A 24,702-nucleotide genomic window follows, 5' to 3' on the forward strand; every position below is an offset into this window, starting at 1 on the left:
TCAATAAAATTAAAATACAAGCTTTTGCAGGGGTCCAAGAAACAAATCTTCACGTTTTCTGCAGCACTTTCAAAAATGGCCGAGTGCCAATGTTTTTTTCACACTGCGCGCGCGCGCATGCTCCAACACGCACGCGCAGCGTTGCCGGCAGGATAAAAAACGAATTTAAATAGTACCCGCCCCCTCCCACTTACAAAATCGGCGCGAGTGTAGGCTCCGCCCCCCTGGGCGCCGCGCCAGGCAGACAAGGAGCTGCAGAACGCTCCAGAATCGCGATTTTTTTTTTTATGCGCCGTTTTAGGCGTGAAAAACGGGCGCCCAGCTCGGAGGGGCGCCCGTTTTTTATCCTGTGGAAACTTGGACCCTTTATGGTAGATTTGTAGTCCCCACAGATTCGTACGGATCCATCAGGCTTCATGACTGGGACGATGGGACTTGCCCAGTCGCTAAATTCCACAGGTGATATAATGCCTTCCCGCAGAAGCCTGTCTAGTTCATGTTCAATCTTTTCCCTCATCACATAGGGTACAGCTCTGGCCTTGTGATGGACCGGTCTAGCATCCTGTGTGATGTAGATTTTGACTTTGGCCCCTTTGAAAGTGCCCACACCTGGCTGAAAGAGATGTTCAAATCACTTTATAACTGTTGAGCAGGAGGTCCGTTCCTCTAATGACATGGCATGGACATCATCCCATTTCCACTTTAGTTTTGCCAGCCAGCTTCTCCCCAGCAGTGCTGGGGGGTCTCCCGGGACAATCCACAGGGGAAGTCGGTTCACTGTCCCTTTGTGTGTGACGGAGAGCATGGTGCTGCCGAGGACTGGTACGATTTCTTTGGTATAGGTCCTTAGTTTGGTGTCGACCCTTGTGAGTTTTGGTCTGTCTCTTTTATGCGGCCACAGTTGTTCAAATTGTTGAGCGCCCATGAGAGATTGACTCGCTCCCGTATCCAGCTCCATGTTGACAGATATCCCGTTGAGTAGGACCCTCGTCATTATAGGAGGCGTCCTGTTGTAGAAGCAGCGGCCATTGATTGTGTTGACCCGCTGTACATCGGTGTCCCGGGTACTGTCCCCACCATCTTCTGGTCCGCTTTTCGACCCATTCGATTTATATACCAGCCGAGCTGCCGTTTTTTTGCACTTGCGGATCAAATGCCCTGTATATTCACAATTTCTGCAAACAGCCTGCTGAAATCGACATCCCCTTGCCGAGTGCCCACCCCCACACCTCCAGCACAGACCTGTTCCATTGTTCAAAGAGTTCCCAAAGAATGAGCTGCGTCTGGCTGATCTCTCTTGAGCTTCTCTCAGTTTGTAGTTGATTGGTCGCATTGTGGGTTGATGAGGTGTGAACGGCCGTTCCTGTGGCCCTTGATGGCTTCTGCCTGCTGTCGAGAACCTGTTCTCCCGGTTTTGTCTGTGTGTGGGGGTAGCAGCTTGTTTAGTGCTGTGAACTTCTTGTTCCGATATTTCGTTAGTTGTCGCACCTGCATTGTAAATCAACCTCGTTTCTTCTTCCCCTACCAAGAATGTCTGTGCAACCAGTGCTGCTGCCTCTAAGGTCAGGTTCTTGGTCTCTATGAGCTTTCGGAATATGCCTGCGTGGCCTATTCCTTCAATGAAAAAGTGTCTCAGTATTTCTCTCCTCAGTTCATCGGAGAACTCGCATAAACTAGCCAACCTCCGAAGTTCCGCCACGAAGTCGGGTATGCTCTGGCCCACACAGCATCTGTAGTTGTAGAACCTGTGTCTGGCCATGTGTAGGCTGCTCTCTGGCTTCAGGTGGTCTCTTACCAGTGTGCTCAATTCTTCAAACGACTTGCTGGTTTCTCGGGTGCCAGCAGGTCTTTCATTAAAGCGCATGTTTTCGAGCCACAGCTGGTCAAGAGATGGGCTCTTCTCTTATCTGCCGTATCATCGCCTAACCAGTCTTTGGTCACAAAGCTTTGCTGGAGCCTTTCTATAAAGTCCTCCCAATTGTCTCCCGCATTGTACTTTTCATCTGATCCGTTGTTCGCCATTCTGTGGATTCTGTAATCCCGTAACTCGTCGCCACTGTAAAGTCCTGTCCCCTCAGTACAGATTCACACAAGGCATGTAGTGAAGTCAAGGTCACTCTGGACCTGCACCTTTATTTCACAGCTCTGGAATGCTGCACTTGCCTGAGACCTGTCCTTATATACCTGTCTCTTGTAAGTGCACCCCTGGTGGTAAGGTATGCTGGAGGTTACAGGTCATATCTTATTACAGTCATGTATAGCATGTTGGGATACAGTTATATATAATAATGTAAGATACATGCCACCTCCCCTAGCACCAGCACCAGCTCACACCCACCCCCAGAACCAGCACCAGCACCCCCTCCCCCCCCAGCCCTCCGCCCCCCCCCTGCCCCCAGCCCCCTCTCCATCCCCACCCTAGCCGCACCCTCCCCCCACCCCGTACACTCCTCCCTCTCCCGATGGAGTTGCTGCAGCCAGCCTCCAATACCAGCACCTGCTGTGTGCGAGAGAATTGATGTGGTGATTAAGATCTAAAGTGATGAAACTTGATGATAAGGCCGGAAGGTTTCAAGTGCCGGATAGTAAGCTGAGGCACTCCAGAATATATTTGAATAATAGGAAGCTCTGGAGTTCGAGCTGTGCTACAGCTGCACTGCAGGTATTATTACTGAGGACATAAAGATGTAAATCCATGTAGCTTTGAGTCCATAATCCATGTTTGAAGTCTGTTCTCTGTCTCTGTCTTGTGTTGCATGCAGCAGTGAAGAAAGCAACGAGACCAGCCTGTGAATTGGTTTGTCACACAGATCCTTGGGCATGTGCCACTGATCCTGGCATCCCATCAGAGCACCAGGAAAGGTCACATGTCTGTTGCCAGCGTGACCTTATGTACAGAGGCTTATGATATTCCTTTCACAAGTGCTGCAGGATATTTCTCAATGCAATCTGAAACCTAATGACTTTGCATAGGTCATGTCTCCGCTATGATTATCTCTCATTCTGTGACATGAAGGCTCGCAGGTCAAACTCTGATATTTCAGAGTCCTATTCTTGGTCAGTGGAGTCAAGAGAATAAAGCACACCTCTGAGGTCAAGGGTAATGAGATGATTGTCCAACAGGTATGGAAATGGGATTGACATCTAAGCACAGCTCCTGATAGCAGTGCGGACTGGCACTTGCTGGACTGGGATTGCCTGTCAGGTGACCAAAGGTTTTCTGCCGATTCTCTGGTTATTTTCTTGTCCTTATTTCTTTTCTCTCGAATCACCACAACATTTCTTGATGGAGAGATATGCTCACTGGTCTCTGCGGATTCCTCCCTCGCTCGCAATGCTCTCGTACATTCCCGTGCCGTGCCGTGCTGCAGGCCTGAATGACCTAACTGACATAAAGTGAGGCATTGGTTGATGGGCCTCGAGCAGTATTACATTAAGCAGCTGTTCTTGCTCTTAGTGTGGACCATTGTGTTGACATCATGGCTTTAACCTTCCTGCCTATAGGTTGCACCACCTGCCCTGCCCAAACGGCCTCGGTGTTTACCAAATCGCAGCTTGGTATCGCGCTCTGGTCATTCTTCAGTTCCCCCCTCCTTTACCTAAACTTGAGCTTCAAACCCCATATTGTTCCCCCACAAAGTCCGTCTACTTCCAGCTCCGTGAGATTGTCTGCCCTGGCCCCGACCTCAGCCCATCGCTGCTTCACGTCCCTTGTGTTTGTCTTACAATTGAGGCACTATCCGGTTTTGATGTATTCATTAGTAGACTCTTGTTTCTGTGTTTAAAATATGTGTGTGTGAGTATATTAAAAAGTAGCAGATCTCTGTGGCACTGTCCGTGATGAGATGGTGGGTACAGTAAGGATATCAACAAAATGCAAATGCACTTTATTTTAATTGTTAGGAGATACTATTTTGTTCTCAGTAAATATTGATTATAATTTTCATTTCTTTTAAAGACAAAGTGTTAGATTTAGCTCTAATTGTTGGAGTGAAGGTGGTGTGATGGTGAGAAGAGAGTGGCCATTTCCTACAGATGGTCACCTTCACATTTCTGCTTCATCCTGTCGGTTATTTTCTTAATTTATTTGGACAACAGCAAAAACTATAAATAGAATGTTCTGCCATTCAGCTTTGTGGTGCATAGCGTGGTCACAGCATGTACATCAGTAGCAGAAGGTGCACCGATGGGGAAGTGAATTCCTATTTATCTATAACTGAATGACTGGGTCATCAGAGAGACTTCAAAAAAAAGCTGCTTTCTCCCAAATAACAAAGCTGTCCATCTGTTCCATCACCTGGATCTGGATGTTAACTGGGAGGTTGCCCACAACACACCAACACAAGGATTGGGGCTATACAGGCGCTTAATCTAGACAGCGAAGGGAGACTAAATTGATCGCTGAGATTAGGCACCCGAGCTGTGAAGGGAGGTTGTACATGCTGGGAATGTTTACTCTGTAGAGGGAAGGCTCAGGCCTGACCTAACTAAAGTATTCAAGATCCGGAAGGTGTGTGTCAACATGTTTTAAATAGTCACAGATTCCACAAGAAAGGGCACAGTCTCAAACTTAGAAGACCGAGGGTGAGAAGACAGTGTAGACTTAATTACTTTGTGCAGAGGGTTGAGAATGTGTGGAATGGGCTGTCTGTGGAGGCAATGAGGGCCAATTGGATAAGAACCCGGAGAAACATTTGATAGAGAGGTGTGAGAGATATTTGTGGGATAAATGTCCTCGACACTGCGATTGTCCACAAGGGCTGCAATGGGCTTTTCTGTTTCTCTATACTCCAAGTTCCTTAGTTGATTTCAGACAGTTAAGAGGATAAACATGTCTGTGTTACTGTATGAACGCTAACGCATTCTGCATCATTCCCCTCTATCCAATTCTTCCCCCTCTTCATTTAAGAGGGCATTAACCCTTTGTTAAAATAAGAGGAATTTAATATGAGCTGTCAAGTGTTTGTATGATAACACCTCTTAGTAATTCCCAGGCGTTCAGGAATTCATTACTGGATTTTGACCTGAATCCATTCAGACTGCATGGCAAGGATAGAGCCCCAAGGGGAAAGGCAGCGAGAGATAGCAAGCTTAGAGCCTATTACTGGAGAGGGGCAGGAGGGGAGATGGTAGGATCGGAGCCCATTACTGGAGAGGGGGTGGGGGGGGGAGATGGTAGGATCGGAGCCCATTACTGGAGGGGGGGGGGGGGAGGGGGAGATGGTAGGATCGGAGCCCATTACTGGAGAGGGGGGCGGGGTGGGGGAGATGGTAGGATCGGAGCCCATTACTGGAGAGGTGGCGGGGGGGGGGGGGGAGGAGATGGTAGGATCGGAGCCCATTACTGGAGAGGGAGGGGGGTGGGGGAGATGGTAGGATCGGAGCCCATTACTGGAGAGGTGCGGGGGGGGGGGGGGGGGAGATGGTAGGATCGGAGCCCATTACTGGAGAGGGGGTGGGGCGGGGGTGGGGGGGGAAGATGGTAGGATCGGAGCCCATTACTGGAGAGGTGCGAGGGGGGGGGGGGAGATGGTAGGATCGGAGCCCATTACTGGAGGGGTGGGGGAGATGGTAGGATCGGAGCCCAATACTGGAGGGGGGGGGTGGGGGAGATGGTAGGATCGGAGCCCATTACTGGAGAGGGGGGGGGTGGGGGAGATGGTAGGATCGGAGCCCATTACTGGAGCGGGGGTGGGGGAGATGGTAGGATCGGAGCCCATTACTGGAGAGGGGGTGGGGCGGGGGTGAGGGAGATGGTAGGATCGGAGCCCATTACTGGAGAGGTGGGGGGGTGGGGGAGATGGTAGGATCGGAGCCCATTACTGGAGAGGGGGGGGAGGGCGGGGGAGATGGTAGGATCGGAGCCCATTACTGGAGAGGTGGGGGAGATGGTAGGATCGGAGCCCATTACTGGAGAGGGGGGGGGGGGGAGATGGTAGGATCGGAGCCCATTACTGGAGAGGTTGGGGAGGTGGGGGGGGGGGGGAGGAGATGGTAGGATCGGAGCCCATTACTGGAGAGGTGGGGGGGGTGGGGGAGATGGTAGGATCGGAGCCCATTACTGGAGAGGTGGGGGAGGTGGGTGGGGGGGAGGAGATGGTAGGATCGGAGCCCATTACTGGAGTGGTGGGGGGGGGGGAGATGGTAGGATCGGAGCCCATTACTGGAGAGGTTGGGGGGGGGGGGGGGAGATGGTAGGATCGGAGCCCATTACTGGAGAGGTGGGGGAGGTGGGGGGGGGGGAGGAGATGGTAGGATCGGAGCCCATTACTGGAGAGGTGGGGGGGGGGGGGAGATGGTAGGATCGGAGCCCATTACTGGAGAGGTGGGGGGGGGGGGGGAGATGGTAGGATCGGAGCCCATTACTGGAGAGGTGGGGGGGTGGGGGAGATGGTAGGATCGGAGCCCATTACTGGAGAGGGGGGGGGGGTGGGGGAGATGGTAGGATCGGAGCCCATTACTGGAGAGGTGGGGGGGTTGGGGGAGATGGTAGGATCGGAGCCCATTACTGGAGAGGGGGTGGGGCGGGGGTGGGGGAGATGGTAGGATCGGAGCCCATTACTGGAGAGGTGGGGGGGTTGGGGGAGATGGTAGGATCGGAGCCCATTACTGGAGAGGGGGTGGGGGAGATGGTAGGATCGGAGCCCATTACTGGAGAGGTGGGGGGGGTGGGGGAGATGGTAGGATCGGAGCCCATTACTGGAGAGGTTGGGGAGGTGGGGGGGGGGGGCGGGGGAGATGGTAGGATCGGAGCCCATTACTGGAGAGGTTGGGGGGGGTGGGAGATGGTAGGATCGGAGCCCATTACTGGAGAGGTGGGGGGGGTGGGGGAGATGGTAGGATCGGAGCCCATTACTGGAGAGGTGGGGGGGGTGGGGGAGATGGTAGGATCGGAGCCCATTACTGGAGAGGTGGGGGGGGTGGGGGAGATGGTAGGATCGGAGCCCATTACTGGAGAGGTGGGGGAGGTGGGTGGGGCGGGGGAGATGGTAGGATCGGAGCCCATTACTGGAGAGGTGGGGGGGGGGGAGATGGTAGGATCGGAGCCCATTACTGGAGAGGTTGGGGGGGGGGGGAGATGGTAGGATCGGAGCCCATTACTGGAGAGGTTGGGGGGGGTGGGAGATGGTAGGATCGGAGCCCATCAATAGATTTGGGAAGTACCAAGACACAGCTCGATAATTTTGAGATAACTTGGATGAAGGTGGCGGCTCGACTTGAACAGAGCTCTAAGGATTATCAGGAATGTGTTTTTTTTTAAAACAAACAAATGAGGTGAAACCAAAATTAAATCCTGTTGAAGGGATTGAGCCAGCACGAAGGGAAATGGAATGTTAAACGTTATAAACCGGAACATGAGAGCAAAGAGCCTCAGCCACTTGTTTCACTGAGAAGATCTGATGTTGAGCACGATTGAAGGCTTAAAAAGTTTTGTGCTGTGATGATTCCACAGCTTTTTAGATACTCGACTGGCTTAACAATGAAATGCCGTTCTTTAGTCTCGGGGAACCCCTATAGCTTTTGCATTACATCCCGTCCCAAATTGCCAGGCTGGTGATTTCATGTGAATTGCAGGATAATGCTGCAGAATGTAAGCTCCGAGACCGTGGTTTCTGAAACGTACATCTGCTGCTTCAGTGGAAATCTGTATCCATCCTCAAATATACCTTTTTAAAAAGTGTCATATTTCAAAACAAAACAGGTACCCTAATGGTGGCAGACATTATGTCATACCTGCCGAGGGGGAAGTGGCATGTGAGAGTGAGGAGCTTCCTCACGGGGACAGAGTCGGTTGGGACACCTCACTCCAGCTGCTGTTGTGCCACCAGTTAGTGTGCTGCTTGGGAGTAGTGTACGCTGTGGGGCAGGAAGGGGAACAAAACTTCAAACGCTCTGACGAAGGGTCATTGACCCGAAACATTAACTCTTTCTCTCTCCACAGTTGCTGCCTGACCTGCTGAGTGTTTCCAGCATTTTCTGTTTTCATTTTAGAAATCCAGTGTCTGCAGTATTCTGCTTTTGTTAAAACTTAAAAAGTAATGCACTTAAAAAGTGAAGTAAAAAGTTACTACCAACTAAGTGCGACCTACTCCTCTGAGCTCTCAGCAGCAAAACAGTATATTTGTTTGAAATGAGGGAGTTTATATTTACACCTTCCCAAATGTAAAGGTTTTGTGACATAAGAACATAAGAAATAGGAACAGGAGTGGTCCTTTCGGCCCCTCGAGCCTGCTGCTCCATTCAATAAGATGATGGCTGATCTTCTAACTCAACTCCACGTTCCTGCCCTATCCCCACATCCCTTGATTAATTCCCAAAAATCTATCGATCTCGGTCTTAAAAAAAACTCAGAGTCTGAGCCTCCACAGCCCTCTGGGGCAGAGAATTCCAAAGATTCACCACCCTCTGAGTGAAGAAATTCCTCCTCATCTCAGTCCTAAATGGCCGACCCCTTATCCTGAGACTGTGACCCTGGTTCTAGATTCCCCAGCCCGGGGGAAACATCCTCTCAGCATCTACCCTGTCAATCCCTCTAAGATTTGGGAGTACATTTTCATCCTGGTGACATTTTCATATCAAAACTTAACGTCTTTGTGCAAAATTCCCTCTGTGTTATTTTAGTGGCAGGATCTTATTCCAAAACATTCAGCCTCAAACAGTGACGCTTTAAATTTTATATATATATTGCAACAGACTGTTCATGTCCGCTTTTTATTTTCAGAAGATTAAACTCCGAGTTGAATAAATGCAGGCTTAGTTTGTGGCAATCTGAGTTCTAAAAACCCTCTCTGTTGCCAGATGTGTCTCGATGTTTCTGTGTTATCAAGTTCTACACTAAAACAAAAATCAGCTGCCTTTTATTAGTCCAATATCTTAACAGCAGATAGTGTGGGTTTTATACGGCAAAGTGGCTTCCTTTTGCCCAATTTGTAGCCACATTGCTTTTACTGAGATTAGCAAAAGCTTTTGATCTCTGCAAGAAGCAATATAAATCCATTAATGAATCTTTTGTACTTTAGCACATACGTCAGTATTTGCTACTCCTGTTTACTGAGCGATATTCTGAGCTTTGTCTCTATAGAAGCCTCTAAGTAACTGTTCTCTCTAATTAAAATGTGCTTGCTTTCTGGATTTCCCGTTGGATGTAATTTAATGCCATTAGTTTAGCCAGGAGATATCTGTCGCCATCTGGTCTGTACAGCTAGCGATGGCCCCAATGGTACATGAAGTGTATTTGTTGTTTAATCACAAGTACTAAAACGATGACCTTTTCCAATACTGATTGGAAGTTCTTTTTATAAACACGTGTCAGCTCTGATGTGATGGTGCCATTTGCATTGCAAAAACATTGTCGTAACACTAAAACCCAGTGACCCATCATGGCCCGAGCAGTGTTTGGGGCAGGACCCTAATCCTGTGCGGTGAGATGGGGGAGGAAGAGAGAAGTGAACAGCCTTGTAAAAACCATCACCGCCTATTTCAGCTTGAAGTGGAATCAAGTCTGCCTCAATTCCGAGGGACTGCCTATGGTGATGATTTCAGCTTGGAGTAGATCCAATCAAGAACAGTTGGACCAATGCAAGTCGCGCCTCATAGAAACATAGAAAATAGGTGTAGGAGTAGGCCATTCAATAAGATCATGGTTGATCATTCCCTCAGTACCTCTTTCCTGCTTTTTCTCCATACCCCTTGATCTCCTTCGCCGTAAGGGCCATATCTAACTCCCTCTTGAATATATCCAATGAACTGGCATCAACAACTCTCTGCGGCAGGGAATTCCACAGGTTAACAACTCTCTGAGTGAAGACATTTCTCCTTATCTCAGACCTGAATAGCCTACCCCTTATCCTAAGACTATGTCCCCGGTTCTGGACTTCCCCAACATCGGGAATATTCTTCCCGCATCTAACCTGTCCAGTCCCGTCAGAATCTTATACGTTTCTATGAGACCCCCTCTCATCCTTCTAAACTCCAATGAATAAAGGCCCAGTTGATCCAGTCTCTCCTCATATGACAGCCCAGCCATCCCTGGAATCAGACTGGTGAACCTTCACTGCACTCCCTCAATAGCAAGAACGTCCTTCCTCAGATTAGGAGACCAAAACTGTACACAATATTCCAGGTGAGGCCTCACTAAGGCCCTGTACAACTGAAAGGGTGACCGTATGTGAGCAGGTTTAGCCTGGCATAAACAACGGAGCGCATGATGGGAGAGTATGCCAGTCAGTGGTGGCACTCTCGCCTCTCAGTCTGGTTTCAGGACGTTGGCATGTAATCTAGGCTGTCACTTGAGTGCAGTAATGAGGAAGCTGCATTGTTCGGTAGGGGCTATTTTGGATGCCGGTTCAGATGAACATACAGATCCCATGGCAAAATTCCAAGAAGGGTAGGGCTATTCTCCCAATGCCCCGGTCAAGATTAATCCCTGAGCTGACAGCACCAAAAACTGATTAACTAGTCATTCATTCTTTTGTATTTGTGAGACCTTGCTGTGCACAAATTGGCTGGTGCGTTTACCTGAATAACAACAGTGTCTGCACTTCAGAGCAATTTGTCAGTTGCAAAGTATTTTTGGAGACACTGAGGACAGTCAATATCCTGTATAAATTCAAGTCTTTTTATTCCTATGATGAGCTTTGTGTTCATTGAAAAACAATGAGCAAATGCTACAAGTAAATGGTTCACCTTTGACAAGATTTAAAAAAAATCTTAACTATTGGAAATACTATCTGTGTACTTACTTCAGGGGGCACTTTGCTGAGAAAATCTGGCATTTGCTTTCTCTCTACAGACCATGATGCCTTTACAATTGATCACTCGATTTACTGTTGAATTGTTGAATGATTTTTGGTTGGGGCAAAGTACAGTAATGCCACCCTACTGTCTCATAAATCACGAGACAAATGCTTAAAATCATGAGATTTGGTCACTTATAAACCTCATTACTAGCTTTATTTAATCTCTCACAGGTCACAGCCCTTTACAAAAATGATGCCGTCTACAAAAAGCAGGACAAATCCAGTCCGGCCAATTCCCGCACCATCAGTCTACTCTCAATCATCAGCACAGTGATGGAAGGTGTTGTTGTTAGTGCTATCAAGCGGCACTTACTCACCAATAACCTGCTCACCGATACTCAGTTTGGGTTCCGAAAGGACCACTCAGCTCCAGACCTTATTACAGCCTTGGTCCAAACATGGAAAAATTAGCTGAATTCCAGAGGTGAAGTGAGAGTGACTGCACTTGACATCGAGGCAGCATTTAACCGAGTGTGGCATCAAGGAGCCCTAGTAAAACTGAATTCAATGGGAATCAGGGGGAAAACTCTCCACTGGCTGGAGTCATACCCAGCACAAAGGAAGATGGTTGGGGTGGTTGGAGGTCAATCATCTCAGCCCCAGGCCATCGCTGCAGGGGTTCCTCAGGGCAGTGTCCCAGGACCAACCATCTTCAGCTGCTTAATCGATGACCTTCCATCCATAAGGTCAGAAGTGGGGATGTTCGCTGATGACTGCACAGTGTTCAGTGCCAATCGCAACTCCTCAGATAATGAAGCAGTCCATGCCTGCATACAGCAAGACCTGGACAACATTCAGGCTCGGGCTGATAAGTAGCAAGTAACATTCGCACCACACAAGTGCTAGGCAATGACTATCTCCAACAAGAGAGCATCTAACCACTGTCCCTTGACATTCAGTGGTTGCAATGATTTTCCTGCCCGGCCCTCAGGTTTCAATCAAAAATACTTCGAGATAATCCTCAAGTTTAGTGAACTCGCCCAACGCACATTTCAAATTATGTCCGACAGTATGCACGCACAGTCTTTATATCTGTGACTATTCCAATCGTCTCAAGTACAAATGGAAGCAGGGGAGACTTCTGATGGGAAACCCAACTCATAGGAGACTACTCTTGGTACAAACCAACACGCAGACCCTGGGGGTCATTGGACCCCCGGTTGAGAACTCGCACATCCCGGCAGCAGCCAATCACAGGAGGCCTGACAAAGATCAGTGCAGCAGAAAGCAATGCGTGAGCTTTCACACTTCAGGGCGTGAGTTAGGGTGTATTGTCATTCAAAATCGCGTGTCTCGCCATTAATTTGCGAGAGTTGGCAATACTGAAAGTACTATAATATTAACACTGATGTCGATGTATTGATACATATATTTCAATATAGGGCAGAATGTAGATTTTGGAAAGTTAATGCATTGTGCCTATCTTTGAATTACTAGATCATTTATTGGAGCGATGTGCGGTGCTCTGCAGAGTAGATTTCCCTGCTGGCCTGGGACTCTTGGATGTCTGCCAGTTCAGAGTACGTCTGAAATGGAACTACAAGGCACATCCCATAAATATTATTAAAGACTTTCTGGTGTAAATATGTTTCATCTTGTATTTTCCATTTATAGAATGATGCTTATTTTTGTGACTTGTGGTAATAAGGCTCATTTCGATCCTCCACATATCTGAGCAAAATAAATAAAATAAAATAAACCATTAAAGGTTCAGTAACTACATTTTGTTAGAATCATAGAAGTTTACAGCACGGAAGGAGGCCATTTCGGCCCATCGTGTCCATGCCGGCCGACCAAGAGCTACCCAGCCTAATCCCACTTTCCAGCTCTGGGTCCGTAGCCCTGTAGATTACGGCGCTTCAAGTGCACATCCAAGTACTTTTTAAATACAGTGAGGGTTTCTGCCTCTACCACCCTTTCAGGCCGTGAGTTCCAGACCCCCACCACCCTCTGGGTGAAAACATTTCCCCTCAAATCCCCTCTAAAGCTCCCCCAATTACTTTAAATCTATGCCCTCTGGTTGTTGACCCTTCTGCTAAGGAAAATAAGCCCTTTCTATCCACTACATCTCGGCCCCTCTAATTTTTACACCTCAATGAGGTCTCCCCTCAGCCTCCTCTGTTCCAAGGAAAACAAACCCAGCCTATCCAATCTGTCCTCATAGCTAAGATTCTCCACTCCCGGCAACATCCTCATAAATCTCCTCTGTACCCACTCCAGTGCAATCACGTCCTTCCTGTAATGTGCTGACCAGAACTGCACGCAGTACTCCAGCTGTGGCCTAACCAGTGTTTTATACAGTTCAAGCATAACCCCCCTGCTCTTGTATTCTATGCCTCGTCTAATAAAGGCAAGCATTCCGTATGCCTCTTAACCACCTTATCTACCTGGCCTGCTACCTTCAGGGATCTGTGGACATGCACTCCCAGATCCCTTTGTTTCTCTACACTTCTCAGTTTCCTACCATTTAATGTTATTCCCTTTCCTTGTTAGCCTTCCCCAAATGCATTACCTCACACTTCTCTGGATTAAATTCCATTTGTCACTGTTCTGCCCACCTGACCAGTCCATGCTTTCTTCTTTATTATAAACCATACAGCTGATTTTAGTATCATCTACAAACTTCTTAATCATACTCCCTATATTCAAGTCAAGATCATTGATGTATACCACAAAAAGCAAGGGACCCAGTACTGAGCCCTGCAGAATCCCACTGGAAACATCTTTCCAGTCAAAAAACCATCAACCATTACACTTTGTTTCCTGCCTCTGAGCCAATTTTGGATCCAACTAGCCACTTTGCCCTGGATCCCAGGGGCTTTTACTTTCGTGACCAGTCTGCCATGTGGGACCTTATCAAAAGCTTTGCTAAAATCCATATACACTACATCGTACACTTTGACCTCATTGATCCTCCTGGTTACCTCCTCGAAAAATTAAATCAAGTTAGTCAGACACGACTTTCCCTTAACACATCCGTGCTGACTGTCCTTGATTAATCTGTGTCTTTCTAAATGTAGATTTATCCTGTCCTTCAGGATTTTTTCCAATAATTTTCCCACTGCTGAGGTTAGGCTGACAGGCCTGTAATTACTCGGTCTATCCCTTTCTCCCTTCTTAAATAAAGATACCACATTAGCAGTTCTCCAGTCCTCTAGCACCACACCTGAGCCAGAGAGGATTGAAAAATGATAGTCAGAGCTTCTGCTATTTCCTCTCTTGCTTCGCTTAACAGCCTGGGATATATTTCATCCGGGCCTAGGGACTTATCTACTTTCAAAGTTGCTAAACCCTTTAATACCTTCTCTCTATGTTTATTTCATCTAATATTTCAATCCTCCTCCTCGATAGCAGTGTCTGCATCGCCCTCTCTTTTGTGAAAAAGACACAAAGTATTAATTAAGAACCATACTCACATCTTCCACCTCCATACACAGATTACCATCATGTCTCGAATAGGCCCTACCCTTTCTTTAGTTATCCTCTTGCTCTTAATATATTTATAAAACATCTTTGGATTTTCCTTGAGTCCCGAGAGGTGGGAGATGGAAAGAATTCCGCTTCTGATTGTCTCTGTTCCTCTTTCGACCTGCTCTTCTCACTTCAAACGTGAACACTTCAGTAATTCCTTGTATTTAAATAAAATGAATGCTAATACATGTCTCTTTTGTGCATCTCTAAAAACAAACTTGTCGATCTCCCATCATGTTGCATGTGAGGAGGCGAGACTTCAGGCATAGTCTTTCGGTGAAGCGGGTTTCGAGGGTGGAAGGTAATTGGTCCAGGGTGCATCAGAAGCCCCTATGTTCACATTTACAATGGAAACTTGCAACACTGTAATTATCCCCTCCCACCAGTGGAGATGCTGCAGTGGCTCCATGAAAAGGAACATCAAAACAGATCACAGCGCAGTGAGAGAAGTTATTATTGCACTCAATAAATCCGGAATTCGGTTTCTGACACTTGCCACTTCAGGGCAAATATACACAAAAATAGAATACTGCGGATGCTGGAAATCTGAAATAAAAACAGAAAATGCTGGAAATACTCAGCAGGTCAGGCAGAATCTGCAGAGAGAGAAAGAGTTAAGGTTTCAGGTCAAGAATCTTTCATCAGAACAGTACCGTAGCAATATTGGGCAAACATGGTAATAAATCTTTGACATTGATCAACTAAAAATCACAATTGAGCCAATAATGTAAGGGATATGGAGGGAGTTCATCTACTTGCCTTTAGTCGTAATTCTGAATACAGACTAATCTTAATTCAAAGTTGCTGAATTCGAATATAGACGCATTAGAGAAGGCGCAAAAAAGATTCACGAGGTTGATACCAGAACTGAGAATATGCTCATCGGGAAAGGCTGAACAGACTGGGGCTCTTTTCTCTCGAGACGAGAAGGCTGAGGGGTGGGTGACCTGATAGAGGTCTGTAAGATTATGAAGAGGTTTGATAGGATAGACGTAGAGAAAATGGTTCCACTTTTGGATAAGACCAAAACTAGGGGTCATAAATATCAGACAGTCACTAATAAATCCAACAGGGAATTCAGGAGAAACTTCTTTACCCAGAGAGTGGTGAGAATGTGGACAGGGAGGGGTTGAGGTGAATAGTATCGATGCATTTAAGGGGAAGCTGGATAAACACATGAGGGAGAAAGGAATAGAAGGATATGGTGATGGGGTGGGATGAATTGGAGGTAATTTATCAGCAAGATTGAGGATTGGTTAATGAACAGAAAACAGAGAGTAGGAATAAATGGGTCATTTTGGGGTCAGCGGGCTTGACAGGGTAGATGCAGGGAGGATGTTTCCCCCGGGCTGGGGAGTCTAGAACCAGGAGTCACAGTCTCAGGATAAGGGGTTGGCCATTTTTAGGACTGAGATGAGGAGAACCTCTTCACTCAGAGGGTGGTGAATCTGTAGAATTCTCTGCCCCGGAGGCTCAGTCTTTGAAAAAATTCAATAATAACTTTTATTTATATAGCGCCTTTAACGTAGTAAAACGTCCCCAGGCGCTTCACAACTGTGTTACAGACAAACTGATAAATTTGACACCGAGCCACAGAAGAATTAAGGCAGATGATCAAAAGCTTGTTTAAAGAGGTAGGTTTTAATGAGCATCTTAAAGGAGGAAAGAGAGATATTCAAGACAGAGATCGATAGATTTTTGGATACTAAGGGAATCGAGGGATATGGGGATAGTGCAGGGAAGTGGAGTTAAGGTAGTAGATCAGCCATGATCTTATTGAATGGTGGAGTGGGCTTGAGCAGCCGAATTGCCTACTCCTGTTCCTAATTCTTGTGTTAGGTTATGAAGAGGTGTGGGACATTTAAAGGATAAACACTGGCATGGACCTGTTGGGCTGAATGGCCTATTTCTAAGCTGTAACCTCGATTAACACATCACATCAACAACGTGACCTAAAAGATACAAGCCACACATACAAAATTGTAATAAGCTTTACCTACCATTTCACAAAACATCCCTCCCAACGTTACTTCTTATTGCCTTCTCTTCCACAGCATTTGTTTATAATGCAAGTACTTGTATTTATTCTGCTAGCTCCCGAAACCTTTTATTTTCTTAGTTATTTATACGATTGCAAAGTATAATTTTCTGTGCGTTGCTTCCAGTGGTTCTCTTTCTTTCTTTCCTCCCTTCCTTCTTTCCTTCCATTCTCCTTTCCTTCCTCCTTTTCCCCATGGTGCATTTAGATTAATATATATTCCCAGGATCAGGGATGGATTGGTATAAATCCCTCAGTGTCCAAGGTTCAGGTGAAACTCCTGATTGGTCTGAAGCAGAAATCAAACCCTCGGACTCTTCAGGGATTTCTAACAATTCATTGAGTTTGAGTTTTTCTTGTGAATTCTTGACGTGCTGTGTTAGAAATCTTATTTTTAGTAGCAACATTATTTTTAGTACTATATCCTTGGGTAGTGACAATGCAAGATGACGTCTGAAAGAGCTTTCGACAAAAAGAATTCCAGTGACTTGCTCCCCTTGCTAGTTCTTTATCGAGCTCTTTCATGACTGGTAATTTTCCTTCCTGATTTCCCACTTCATAATATTTCAGGCAATCAGTATCATTCAGGTAACACCAACAGGTTGTCTTTTAAGTGCATGATATTTGAACCAATGAAGGCAAGGCGAATGTCCGAGTGCGACATTCTTTGCAAGCGTAACACTTTGAAGTGAGGAAACTGTGTGCTCGACACAAAACCTGTAAGTCGATCATTTACAGCCTATTTGATCAGACTGGAGATGGAGAGTCAGGCCTTAGCGGAGGAAATCTCCCGCAGGGATTTCAAATGCTTGATTCATTTAAAATATTCTTGTGAATTATTGAAGTTTGTGTGTGTTTGTTAGAGTTCTGGAGTCTGGCTCAATTGGTACAGCAGAAACTATTTGCCTTTAAATGTGCATCAGTGAATACTTCCCCTGTCACCTTATTATTGTTAAATCTCAGACCTCTGGATTGCTTCAAAGTTTTACATTTCTCAGTGTATTCGTGGTGTAAAAGACCCAATGAAAGATAAAGTACGGTGTGTTAAACCGTGTTTGCACAACCACTAATTGCCCTGTTCTAATAAAAGAAAGAACTTGCAGTTATATACCGGTACCACTTTGATATTGATTGCTAAGGAAGTTTGACTGTATAATGAAAAACTTGAAAGAAAGAAGAAAGTAAAACTTGCATTTATATAGCGCCTTTCACGCCCACTGGACATCTCAAAGCACTTTCCAGCCAATGAAGTACTTTTGGAATGTAGTCATTGTTGTAATGTGGGAAACGCAGCAGCCAACTTGCGCACAGCAAGCTTCCACAAACAGCAATGTGGTAATGACCAGATAATCTGTTTTCTGTGATGTTGACTGAGGGCTAAATATTGGCCTGGACACTGGAGATATCTCTCCTGCTCTTCGAAATAATGCCATGGGATATTTTACACCCACCTGAGAGAGCAGACAGGGCCTCGGTTTAATGTCTCATCCAAATGACGACACCTCCGACAGTGCAGCACTCCCTCAGCACTGCACTGGAGTGTCAGCCTAGATTTATGTGCTTGGGTCCCGGGAATGAGACTTGAACCCACAACCTTCTGACTCAGAGGCGAGTGTGCTACCCACTTAGCCACAGCTGACACTAAAAATATATTGTCCAAATATGTTCTTTTATCCATCATTACCACAACCACAAGCTCATGTAAAATATCTTCCACTGAGATGCTGAACTCTGTCTTCAGCATGATGTAAAGCTCAGGAAATGTAATTGTCCAACTGAAATTGTGTTAGTTTTTAGCAAGATTTACAGTGCAGTATTGATGGTGACTTTATAGATTGGTCTCTAGAAAGAATGAATTTGCATTTATATAGCACTTTAATGACCCACAGCACCCCAAAGCGCTTTCCAGCCAATGAAGTACTTTTTGAAGTGTAGTTACTGTTGTGAATATTGATCAGGGCGCCAAGGAGAACGCCGCTGCTCTTTTTTGAATAGTGCCGTGGGATCTTTTACATCCACACAAGAGGGCAGACAGGACCTTGGTTTATCGTCTCATCTGAAAGACAGAAATGTAACTTATTGCTTTACTGGATGCTGCTTAAGTTTTTGTAAAAAGAATATTATATGAAATAAAGTAATGCCACATAATAATTGGATTTAAAGAGGTTTCTCGGTTTTTCTAGCTACTTTTCCATTACTATTTCAAACAGCATTCAAATGCTTTTAACCATTGTATTCACGTGTGAAGATATTGTCTATGATTTCTTACTCAAACTTTTTTCATGTCTTACAGAAAAAGAGCAGAGAAGAGACTTGTGGAGAAGGGAGCGGGGTAGAAATCCTTGAGAACAGGCCCTATAATGATGGTCTGGGTGGCTCTGGGCAGTATACCCATAAAGTATACCATATTGGTATGCACATCCCCAGCTGGTTCAGATCCATTTTACCAAAAGCTGCATTGCGTGTAGAAGAGGAGTCGTGGAATGCCTATCCCTATACCAGGACAAGGTACACTTTCACAAACCTTTCTCTGTCCAATAGAATTAATATATCCTTGATAAACCTTGTATTTTTTTTAAATCACAGCTTTTATTACTAAACATACAATCATTGAAATTTCATTGAAACATATAAGATTCTGAGGGGGATTGACAGGGTAGTTGCTGAGGCTGTTTCCCCATGGCTGGAAAGTCTAAAACAAGGGGGCATAGTCTCAGGATAAGAGGTCGGCTGTTTTAAGACTGAATTGAGGAGGAATTTTTTCACTGAGGGTGGTGAATCTTTGGAATTCGTTACCCCAGAGGGCTGTGGATGCTGAGTCATTGAGTATATTCAAGACAGAGATCGATAGATTTTTAGATAAAGGGAATGGAGGGATATTGGGACAGTGCAGGAAGTTGGAGTTGAGGTCGAAGATCAGCCATGATCTTATTGAATGGCGGAGAAAGATCAAAGGGCCATATAGGACTCCTCCTATTTCTTATGTTTTTATGAAAAGTGCTATGAAGGGTTATGCATTTTAGTTGTATGTTCATTATATATTCAAGACTGAGAAAGATAGATTTCTAGAGTCTAGGGGAATCGAGGGAAATGGGGATTGGGCGGGAAAGTGGAGTTGAGCACGAAATCAGCCATGATCTTATTAAATGGCGGAGCAGGCTCGAGGGGACAAATAGCTTACTCCTGCTCCTATTTCTTATGTTCTTACGTAAACATTGGATGAAATCACTTTACACCACTTCTTCCAACACATACCTTGCTTGCTGATTTTATTTTCTGGCTTTTGATGTTCTGACATCGTTGCCGTGGTGTTTTGGGAATGCACGTTTTCTGGACTGCGTTTCTGAGCCTGGGCTAAGGGAGCTGCTGGAAGTGCGATTATTGGCTGTCTCCCTCCTCAAACACCTACTTTACCCACACAGTGAGGTAAAAGGCACTTTGCTGGAACACTGATATTGGTGTGTAAATAAACCCGAAGTTTATCTGTGGATTTCTGCAGGATCAAAGTAAATGAAAGAACCATGTGAGGAAAACAAATCTGATTTTTCCATGCTAAAGTTGTACTGTTTTAAGTTAGCCTTTTGTGCTCTGAGATAGGTTACATAAACTTGGCTTCTATTCCCTTAAGCTTAATAAATTGCAGAGTGGTCAAATTGAGGACTTAAATGATAAAGGGATTGGATAGGGTAAACAGAGAGAAACTATTGCCTCTGGTGGGAGAATCCAGAACAAGGGGGCAGAACCTTAACATTCGAGCCAGGCCGTTCAGGGTGATGTCAGGAAGCACTTCTTCACACCAAGGGTGGTGTAAATCTGGAACTTTCTCCCCAAAAAGCTGTCCGTGCTGGGGGACAAATAATAATTTCAGAACTGAGATGGATCGATTTTTATTGGGTAAGGATATCGAAGGATAGGGAGTAAAGGTGGGTTATTGGAGTTGATCAGAAATACCAGCAACATATCAGAAGCCCCTTCCCCAAGCAAATCCAGCTTTCCACCCAAAACAAAAGGAACAAGTCCACCTCAGTCATTGCCTGAGGGCTGGGCTCCCGCTGTATGCATTTAGTGCAACAGTTAGAGAGGATAAAACCTTTTTTATTGACAAATGGGTGGACCGCAATAAATCAGAACTAGAATTGTTCTTTGTTGGTTCTGACCTTTTTAAATTGAAATCTAGCAAGGCTAAGGGTAAAAGGTCATTGGATCTTGCATAGTGCCAGTGAGACCAAGCCAGGCCGACCTGGAATGCCAAGCCCGAATGAAATCACCGGCCATCACAGACACGCTGCGAGGAAATGTCTGAACTTTGAGTTGGGATCTGGAGGACCTAACACTTCACAACTGGAAAACATTGCAGATCAACAGACTGAGCATTGAGCCTGACTGTCGGCCAGTTAAAGCAGTTTTGTGTTTGCTAGCTCTATGTATCCTTATCAACAATGGGGGAAGGTGCAGCAGCTGGAAACAAAAGTGCAAACCATTGTTTAAAAACAGCTGCGCACAAACAGATATTCTGCAGTTCAACTGCTGTGGAAGTTGGCTCAACATAAACTGGGCATGAGATGATTAAAGGAGTTGATGGGGTAGACAGAGAGAAACTATGTTCTCTGGTGGGGGGAGTCCAGAACAAGGGGCATTACCTTAAAATTAGAGCCAGGCCATTCAAGGGTGAAGCCAGGAAGCACTTCTTCACACAAAGGGCAGTGGGAATCTGGAACTCGCTCCCACAAAAAGCTGTTGAGGCCGGGGGTTAATTGAAAATGTCAAAACTGAGATTGATAGGTTTATGTTAGGCAATGGTATGAAGGCTTACGGAACCAAGGTGGGCAAAGGTGTTGAGATACAGATCAGACATGATCTAATTGAATGGCTTGAGTGGCTGAGTGGCCTCCTCCTGTTCCTATGGGCAGATCCCATTAGTTTCTGTGAGATGGTTGAGCACCCAACTTAATAAATGCCACTTTAGTCACTGGTGATGGGAACCATAGCTGACAACAGTCATGGCTCTGATCATTTTGGCATGAGTACCTGACTCTGCAGGCACCCATAGCATTCCAGTCTTTTGGTGAATCTGAGAGCCTTTGGAGCCAGAAACATGGTCTCATGTACTTTATTTTGCTGTCCAATGAATTCTCTGACACCACAGCATATTTGAAAAGATTGCAAATGCTAAAAATCTGGAAATGCACAACTCGTCCATCAGTAATGAGAAAAGACAGGTTCGTGTTTCAGATATAGCTCCTGCATCCTGGCCCGTTGTAGCCATTGCTCATCACTTCACCACCAGGAATGCAGCAGTCAGCCCTCGCTGTGATTCGTTCCAAGCTTTGCTCCCATTACCAGTGGAGCACCAATCAGGGTGTTTCAGTACTGAGGAAATGGTGGCTCTTCCTACGTGTTACGACTCAACAAGAAGGAAGCTTGTCTGTAATCCTTTCACAACACATCCTGCAAATGGATCGAGCACCATCTGTGCACATTGCAAGTATTGGAAATGGAAATATCATTCGTGACGTGAAAATAAGTGCACCAGTGTGATGCCCAAGGGATTCTTTTGTTGCATGGCACTCGGTGAAAGTGGTGATTATAAAGTGATGGATGTTGATGATGCTGATGAACCAGAGGGTGGTTGTTCACTTGTCAGCGTCCGTTCTGAGGTGTGGAAGAAGAGGCAGTAATGTCCTTTCTGCCTTGCCTCTTATTTTTGTGACTGTTGCTGTTTTTTGGCCCTGGGAGCAGTTATCTGCAGGCAAAGAGATTCAGCTCACTGGGTTATGATCAAATATCGTTTGATAAATCTCCTGCCTCTGTCCAATACTACTCAAGCTGCATTTATATTGTAGTTATCAGTCTGAGACTGGTAGCTGAAGTTCAGAGTCCATCCAAGCCAGGCTGGACTTTGCCCTACGTTGCTGGTGTATATGGAGGAAGGTTGACATGTTCCAGGCATTCAGCTCCAGTGAAGAACTGCTTTGCATTAAATTGATCCTCTAATGTAAACTTGGCGCTGAACTGGAAAATAGCGCAATGTGATATTTTGTGCTGTTACTTGAGAGCTGGGTTTCAGGAATTGTAATACCTGTACAGGTGCAGCGTCGAAAATCCGGACTCCGGACCGATCAGTGGCAGGATCGTCCGGAATCCGTAAAATGTTCTGGAATCCGGACCCTGCCGACCTCGGGTCTGGTCTCGCCCCCGCTGCCCTTATGTCGGGGCCTCCTCGCTAGCCTGCCCGAACAGCAGCTCTGTGACGGGGCTGGCTGGCCTGAATACCTTCTCCACGGCGGGACCCTGCCCGAACAGCTCCTCGGCGGGACCCCCCCCCCCGTCTGATGTCCAGAAATACTTGACGTCAGAAAGACAATCGTAAGTCCAGAATCCGGAACGACCTCGGTCCTGAGAGTTCCGGATTCTCGACTCTGCACCTGTAGTGGGCTGTGCATGGGTTTTCGGTATTAATGGGATGAAATGGGTTTGGGGTATTAATGGGGTGGGGTGGGTTTAGGGGTATTAATAGGATAAAACCCCTGGACCGGATGGATTGCATCCATGCATTTTAAAATAATCTAGGGAAGAGATAGCAGAGGCATTACTACACATATTTAATAATTCGTTAGTAAAAGGTATAGTGCCAGAGGACTGGCAGTTAGCTAATGTAATACCAGTATTTAAGAAGAGGGATAGAACATGTCCAGGGAATTATAGACCAGTCAGCTTAACATCGGTGATAAGAAAAATAATGGAATTCCTCCTAAAGGAGAAAAGAGAACATCGAGAAATCAAAAATATAATAATGAACAGTCAACATGGATTTCAAAAGGGAAAGACTTGCTTGACCAACCTCATAGAATTTTTTGGAGAGGTAACAGAGAAAGTAGACAATGGTAATGCAGTAAATGTCATTTATCTAGATTTTCAAAAGGCCTTCGATAAATGACCCCATAATAGACTGATGAACAAGGTCAGAGAATGCAGAGTCAGGGGACAAGTAGCAGAATGGATAGCTAGTTGGCTTCAAAGAAAGCTTGTGAGAAAGTTGGATCTTAAACCAGTGTCCGAAACTTAAATAAAGGAGACTACAGAGGTCTGAAGGCAGAGTTGACTAAAGTGGACTGGGAAAATAGATTAAAGTGTGGGACGGTTGATGAGCAGTGGCAATCATTTAAGGAGATAGTTCATAACTCTCAACAAAAATATATTCCAATGAGAAGGAAAGACTGTAAGAGAAGGGATAACCGTCCGAGGCTAACGAAGGAAATAAGGGATGGTATCAAATTGAAAACAATGGCATACAAAGTGGCCAAGACTAGTGGAATAATAAATAGAGGGAAGATAGATTATCAAAGTAAACCAGCACGAAATATAAAAACAGATAGCAAGAGTTTCTACAGGTACATAAAAAGGAAAAGAGTGGCTAAAGTAAATGTTGGTCCCTTAGAGGATGAGACTGGGGAATTAATAATGAGGAACAGGGAAATGGCAGAGACTTTGAACAAACATTTTATATCGGTCTTCATGATAGAAGGCACAAAAAACATCCCAATAGTGGATAATCAAGGGGCTATGGGGGGGGAGAAACTTAATACAATCACTGTCACTGAAGAAGTGGTACTCGGTAAAATAATGGGACTAAAGGCGGACAAGTCTCCTGGACCTGATGGCTTACATCCTAGGGTCTTCAAAGAAGTGGCTGCAGAGATAGTGGATGCATTGGTTGTAATCTACCAAAATTCCCTGGATTCTGGGGAGGTTCCAGCGGATTGGAAAAGCGCAAATGTAACACCCCTATTTAAAAAAGGAGACAGACAAAAAGCAGGAAACTATAGACCAGTTAGCCTAACATCGGTCATTGGGAAAATGCTGGAGTCCATTTATTAAGGAAGCAGTAGCAAGACATTTGGAAAAGCATAATTTAGTCAAGCAGAGTCAGCATAGTTTTATGAAAGGGAAATCATTTTTGACATTTGCTGGAGTTCTTTGAGGATGTAACGAGCAGGGTGGATATGGGAGAACCAGTGGATGTGGTGTATTTGGATTTCCAGAAGGCATTCGATAAGGTGCCACATAAAAGTTCACAGGGTTGGGGGTAATATATTAGCATGGATAGAGGATTGGCTAATTAACAGAAAACAGAGAGTCGGGATAAATGGGTCATTTTCCAGTTGGCAAACAGAAACTAGTGGGGTGCCGCAGGGATTGGTGCTGGGGCCTCAACTATTTACAATCTATATTAATGACTTGGATGAGGGGACCGAGTGTAATGTAGCCAAGTTTGCTGATGATACAAAGATGGGTGGGAAAGCAAATTGTGAGGACACAAAAAATCTGCAAAGGGATACAGACAGGCTAAGTGAATGGGCAAAAATTTGGCAGATGGAGTATAATGTGAGAAAA

At 45.7% G+C, this 24,702-nt stretch overlaps 1 protein-coding gene across 5 annotated transcripts in view; it reads left to right on the forward strand.

Annotated features, from left to right (window-relative positions):
* Positions 1-24,702, forward strand: part of LOC139269087 (membrane-associated phosphatidylinositol transfer protein 2) — a 349,880-nt gene that overhangs the window by 212,747 nt on the left and 112,431 nt on the right. For all 5 annotated transcript variants that reach the window (XM_070888156.1, XM_070888159.1, XM_070888158.1 and 2 more), the window contains exon 3: positions 18,602-18,816. In XM_070888156.1, coding sequence (XP_070744257.1) covers positions 18,602-18,816 — 215 coding nt within the window. The remainder of the gene's footprint in view (positions 1-18,601; positions 18,817-24,702) is intronic.

The sequence above is a fragment of the Pristiophorus japonicus genome, chromosome 8 (genome assembly GCF_044704955.1).
Source record: "Pristiophorus japonicus isolate sPriJap1 chromosome 8, sPriJap1.hap1, whole genome shotgun sequence".
NCBI classification, from domain to species: Eukaryota; Metazoa; Chordata; class Chondrichthyes; family Pristiophoridae; genus Pristiophorus; species Pristiophorus japonicus.